This window comes from Electrophorus electricus, chromosome 11, assembly GCF_013358815.1.
Source record: "Electrophorus electricus isolate fEleEle1 chromosome 11, fEleEle1.pri, whole genome shotgun sequence".
NCBI classification, from domain to species: domain Eukaryota; kingdom Metazoa; phylum Chordata; class Actinopteri; order Gymnotiformes; family Gymnotidae; genus Electrophorus; species Electrophorus electricus.
Window position 1 is genome coordinate 11,466,501 of NC_049545.1, and position 6,000 is coordinate 11,472,500.

At 43.8% G+C, this 6,000-nt stretch overlaps 1 protein-coding gene across 4 annotated transcripts in view; it reads left to right on the plus strand.

Annotated features, from left to right (window-relative positions):
- dctn1b (dynactin 1b) overlaps positions 1 to 6,000 on the plus strand; it is a 29,341-nt gene that overhangs the window by 15,647 nt on the left and 7,694 nt on the right. For all 4 annotated transcript variants that reach the window (XM_027023577.2, XM_027023574.2, XM_027023575.2 and 1 more), the window contains 9 exons: positions 420 to 590; positions 1,133 to 1,330; positions 1,570 to 1,774; positions 1,890 to 1,968; positions 2,046 to 2,205; positions 2,608 to 2,712; positions 2,926 to 3,117; positions 3,298 to 3,411; positions 3,791 to 3,943. In XM_027023577.2, the coding sequence (XP_026879378.2) occupies positions 420 to 590; positions 1,133 to 1,330; positions 1,570 to 1,774; positions 1,890 to 1,968; positions 2,046 to 2,205; positions 2,608 to 2,712; positions 2,926 to 3,117; positions 3,298 to 3,411; positions 3,791 to 3,943 (1,377 nt within the window). The remainder of the gene's footprint in view (positions 1 to 419; positions 591 to 1,132; positions 1,331 to 1,569; positions 1,775 to 1,889; positions 1,969 to 2,045; positions 2,206 to 2,607; positions 2,713 to 2,925; positions 3,118 to 3,297; positions 3,412 to 3,790; positions 3,944 to 6,000) is intronic.

The window sequence follows — 6,000 nt, forward strand, 5'->3', positions numbered from 1 at the left end:
AGCGGGGGGGAGTTGCCATATGTCATGCCTCTATCACCATATCATGAAAGAGAACAACATAACTCTCCTTAAAGGTTTCACAAATATGAATACATATATATACAAACATCCATAATATATGAAAACAGGACAAATTTCTGTCTTATTTTATGCTAACGGGCTCCACCGTGTTCAAAGTATAGCTCGAATATGCTACTCTGCGGAGCAGTGGGTTAATAATATTACCTCCTCTTAGAGAGAGGATACCCCAAAGCTTGAATGATGCAGCAGAACATGGTTAGCATAAAGTAAAAAAAAAAAACAAATAAAAAATTATTGTATGTATTGCAGTCATCAAATGCTATTACAGTGAGCTTTTAATGTAAGTGACTGCAGTATATGACAGTTGAATATGCTTTCCCTCTGTGTCTGTGTGTCAGGCACGGGCAGGGGTGGGGGTGAAGGTGGGTTCTGGCTCTGCCTCGGCTGGGGAGATGAGCAGCAGTGAACCAAGCACACCTGCTCAAACCCCATTGGCTGCTCCTGTTATCCCCTCCCCTGTTGGTACACTCCCCTCACCTGGAGCTCCTCCCATCCCAGCTCCCAGTAAGGTGTGAAACTGCTGTTTACTCTCTGATTGTCTCCAGCAACCACCATGAATACATCATTGCTACAGCCAGATTTAGAGACACTCCAGAATCATTTATTAATGATTTTCTCATTACTAGACAACAGACTTTCAGAATTCAATTTTACTGTTATTCATTTTGGGGGGTTTATATATTTTTTTCAAAAGACATTATAGTGTTTAATGACATGAACTTTATGTCTCATTGCTTAATTATCAGGGTGACATTATAGATAAACTGATGCGTGTGTGAGTGTGTCATGTGCACCAGCGTGAGGGAAAATTTACGCTAACATTTACACATGAAACTCTGGACCCACTAACTATAGTGCAGTCTCAGGACACAAAGTCATTCTTTAGCATCTGTAAGCAGTCAAAAGGTCACATCCTGTCCTGGCTGTGTGCATCCACTCACTTTATGCTCCCAGTGTACCTTTAAAATAAAGGGGGATGATGAGCTGTGTATTTGTGTGTGTGTGTGTGTGTGTGTGTGTGTGTGTGTGTGTGTGTGTTTGTGTGTGTCAGGAGGAAGAGGCTCTGCGGGCACAGGTTAAAGATCTGGAGGAGAAGTTGGAGACTCTGCGGATGAAGCGGGCCGAGGACAAGGCCAAACTGAAGGAGCTGGAGAAGCACAAGATCCAGCTGGAGCAGCTGCATGAATGGAAGAGCAAGATGCAGGAACAGCAGAATGAGCTTCAGAAACAGCTCAAAGAGGCCAAGAAGGTCCACACACACACACACACACACACACACACACACACACACACACACACACAAACACACACACACGTGTGCACTCACACTCACATATCCATGTACTCACACGCGCACTCATACTCGCACACGCGCACACAACTGAAATTGAATTGAAATTGACCGTTCAAAGAAGATGGTGAAAAGAACCTTTGGTACATTTGCAGTGTTTGAAGAATGCATGATTTTTGCTGGGGTCTTTATGATAGGAGGCAAAGGATGCTCTGGAGGCAAAGGAACATTATATGGAGGAGATGGCTGATACAGCCGACGCCATTGAGATGGCCACCTTGGACAAGGAGATGGCCGAGGAGAGGGCGGAGTCTCTGCAGCAGGAGGCCGATGCCCTGAAAGAGAAGGTGGAGGAGCTGACCATGGATCTGGAGATCCTCAAACATGAGATAGAGGAGAAAGGTATACATGCACACATGCTCGGCTTAACGATTAGTCTCCTCTTCTTATTATGTTATTTTCATTATTATACTTCTCATTAACTCCAAGCCTTATTCTCTGTGTTATTGACCTGCAGGCTCTGATGGAGCAGCTTCTAGTTACCATGTGAAACAACTAGAGGAACAAAATGCCCGTTTGAAAGAAGCTTTGGTGCGGTGAGTGTGTTTGTGTTTTCTAGGTAGTTCAGAGACTATAGCAAGACCTTATATTCATTCACTGTTATCTGTGTCAGAATGCGTGACCTGTCCGCATCTGAGAAACAGGAGCACATAAAACTGCAGAAGCAGATGGAGAAGAAAAATTTTGAGCTGGATGCACTGAGGATGCAGAAAGAGAAAATACAGGAAGAGATGAAGATGGCAGAGAAGACCATAGACGAACTGAAAGAACAGGTAATTTGAGCTTTCTGTAGTATACAGATAACCCAGAAAACTCAACAGATAACCCAGAAAACCTAACAAATAATCCAGAAAACCCAACAGATAACCCTGAAAACCCAACAGATAACCCAGAAAGCTTCACACAACATAGCCAGCAGCAAATAATAAGAACTTTATGTTCATGACACATGCTTGAAATAACATACAGGTAAAATTGCAAACCAGTGTCAAGTGTCCACTGCCAAATAGTGTTGTCAGAACTTTATGTTCATGATACATGTTTGAAATAAGACGGGTAAAATTGTGTAACACATTTTCCATTTTTTTGTCAGGTATCAGTGGTGTCATTAATCAGTGTAGGGTGCTCTGTAATGAGTGAGACCATAAAGGGGATGTTTCTATAATAATTCTAAGGTGGATGCTGCCCTTGGAGCAGAAGAGATGGTGGAGACCCTTACGGAGCGTAACCTGGACCTGGAGGAGAAAGTACGGGAGCTCAGAGAGACCGTGACTGACCTGGTGAGTGGACATGCTCCTATCAATCTCTCTGTGCGTGTGTCTGTGCAAGGAAATCAACTTATTAGCTAACTTGTGCAAAGCATTTCTCATCTTTTGAGATTTTGCACATGCTGCCGGACTAATTAAGCTGTGCACACTGCTATCTCAAGTGTGATAAGCTACAATTCCGCATCCAACAATGGGTGGGTACCTTTGTTTACGTGTGTGTTACAGGAGGCCATTAATGAGATGAATGATGAGCTGCAGGAGAATGCCAGGGAGACGGAGCTGGAGCTGAGGGAGCAGCTGGACCTGAGTGCAGCCAGGGTGAGGGAGGCCGAGAAGCGGGTGGAGGCGGCGCAGGAGACTGTAGCAGACTACCAGCACACCATCCAGAAATACAGAGAGCTGACCGCACATCTTCAGGTACTGCTTCAGCCAATCACAATCCAGCGACAGCCCCAAACACACCGCTCTCTGCTGTCTCTCGATTTATGTACTCTGAATCACAGCTCAAGTAACAGATTTGGGAATGCATAAATATGTGCGTGACCTGTTGATTTTGAAAGTTAGCCTGTCTGTGCCTGTGTGTAATGTGTTGTGTAGGAGGCGAACCAAGAGCTGATGAGCCAACAGGAGGCCAGTGCCGAGCCACAACAGCCACCCGCGGAGATCTTTGACTTCAAGATCAAATTTGCAGAAACTAAAGCGCATGCAAAGGTCTGGCATAAACAAATAAACACATATGTGCACACACACAAGCACAAACTCTAAAACACACTCAAAGTCAACTCAAGATGCACTGTACTAATTTATATATTGCAATTCTACACATTCTGATCACATAGCTTTCATGGTATATTTTTTAAAATTGTAGATTAACTTTATTATAACAGTGCCATAATTATGTGTGTGTTTGTGCATGTGATATGATGTGATATGAAGTTACATTTACATTGCGCCTTTCTCAATACCCAAGGACACTTTACAATCATCACACAACACATCATTTTTACATCTAGTCAACACACCAGTGAGAAGTGATTGCGCACAATATATTCTCAACTGTATGTGTGTGAATATGTGTGTTTTATCCCAGGCCATTGAGATGGAGCTTCGTAAAATGGAGGTGGCTCAGGCAAACAGACAGGTGTCTCTGCTCACTTCCTTTATGCCCGAGTCATTCCTGAGACATGGAGGAGATCACGACTGCATCCTTGTCTTGCTGCTAATTCCCAGACTCATCTGCAAGGTACCAGATCCTGGGTGCTGGTGGACACTAAATCAGAAAGTTTGATAAGCAAAGCATCAAATACAATAAAGCTGAACAGCAAACAAGGATCTGACAATATACAATGCAAATGCAATACAATAAAAAATGCAAATAGGATTGGCAAGGCATAAACACATGGGAAGGTGTAAGGCTTCATGATAAGCATACAAGACAAAGACTTTAAATAGACACACTAATGACATAAATGAACAGCAGGTGTCAGTAGTCAGGAGAGGCAGAGTGCCGGAGTTACTCAGCATCTTGCAGGGGAGCTGATACTACTGGCTTGGGGAAACAGACGGTGACACACAAAACTTCTGAATGACCATCTCCAGATTCATGTGATCAGATGTCTACATCTCCTCGCTGTCCTTAAACCACTAGTCAACTGCTGCAACAGCCTTCCTGTCAGGGTTCCATCAGAACAGCAGAGGCTTGTCACTGAGGTACAGGGTGAGGTACAGGATGAGGTACAGGGTGAGTTACGGGGTGAGGTACAGGGTGAGGTACAGGATGAGGTACAGGATGAGGCCTTAGGACAAGTCACCAAGATAGTTGTGGGCATAATTGGTCCAGGGGAGCAACCTACACCATCCCTCAGCTGATCTCTGCAGTAACTACAAAGATAATAGCTGAGTTTCAGTTATATCTTTTTCAACCTCTCTACCTGGCCTGGTGATTTCCCTGTCCTCCAGACCTGAGATACCTCAGCCCAATGTTATATCCTCCAGTAAACTCAGAAAGAAAGTGGAACAGAGCTTTTGCTGTTTGGTAGGCACTGGGGAGACTTGGGAGCAAGCCTTCGAGAAGCAATTGGCAATGACAAGAATGGTGGAGCTACCTTCTGAGAGCCCTGAAATCCACTGGAAATGTCTCCAAAATGCATGCTGGGAGTTGGTGTGGGGTCTTGGCCTGAGCAAACATGGAACAGGATTCCACGTAATGTTGCACATTAAATTCAAGCAGGTAGGAGAAATAATCTGAATGTAGAAATAATGTGGATTGGTGGTTTCAGGTTTATGAAATGTGGATAGGGCATCAGCCTTAATGTTCAGGTATAAAGCAACTTGTAAATTGACAATGAGTGAACAATAGTGCCAGCCTGGCTTAGCAGAGAGTGAGGTAATGGACATTTTTCCAGATTCCAATGGTCTTTTTAAATGATTAAAAGATGAAGGGATCCCTCAAACTGGTGCCTTGACTCCTCCATGGCGAGGCGATCTTACGGGCTAGTAGCTCCTGACTGCCTAGATAATTATGTTCCACAGAGGAGTGCTTCTTCAAGAAGAAGGCAACTGAGTGAAGCTTAGGCATATCTCCTAGCATCTGTCAGCATAGCGCAACTCCCTCTTCAGAGGTGTCGGCCTCGATCAGGAAGAGGTCAGGTTTGAGAGGTCAGGTTGAGCCAAAAAAGAAGGCTGTGCACTGATTTTTCAGGTTGCTGAATGCCTCCTCTGTAGCCAGAGATCAAGAATGTCTGGGTAGAGTGCCTCTGATGAGCACAGTCAGTTGTATAGCCACTGTGCTGATTTTTATTTTTAATTGTCCTTTATTAAGGTTTATTAAATCCAGGAAGCTTTGTAAATTCTTCACAATACTGAAGCAGGGGATGAGTTCTGTAGTGATGTTTTTGCTGAATACCTTCAAATCCTGATACTCCCACAGAATGAGTTCTATCCCCTGTATGGTCTTTCCACTCAGATGTTGAAGCTATAATCCCCTTGAAAGATGGGGGTTATGTTTTTGGAGGCATGGCAGTCCTAACATCACAGAATGTTGAATGGAGTCAGTTATGATCTATTGACTTATGATCTGTCTCGTTTCCCCATGGGTTAATCCCACCTAGAGTTATATGTAATAGGTAATTTTATTGACACACCTGAGCCCAACAGGTGGCCATCCCCAACGTGAAAGTGAAGTGAACAGAACAGAAACATTATTGCGCTGCCAAAATTTGTATACAGACAGGAAAAGTGAGCGGAGGCATCCACAAACAAAATCCAGATTCTAATCTTTGTTGTCATTCTTGAAGTGTG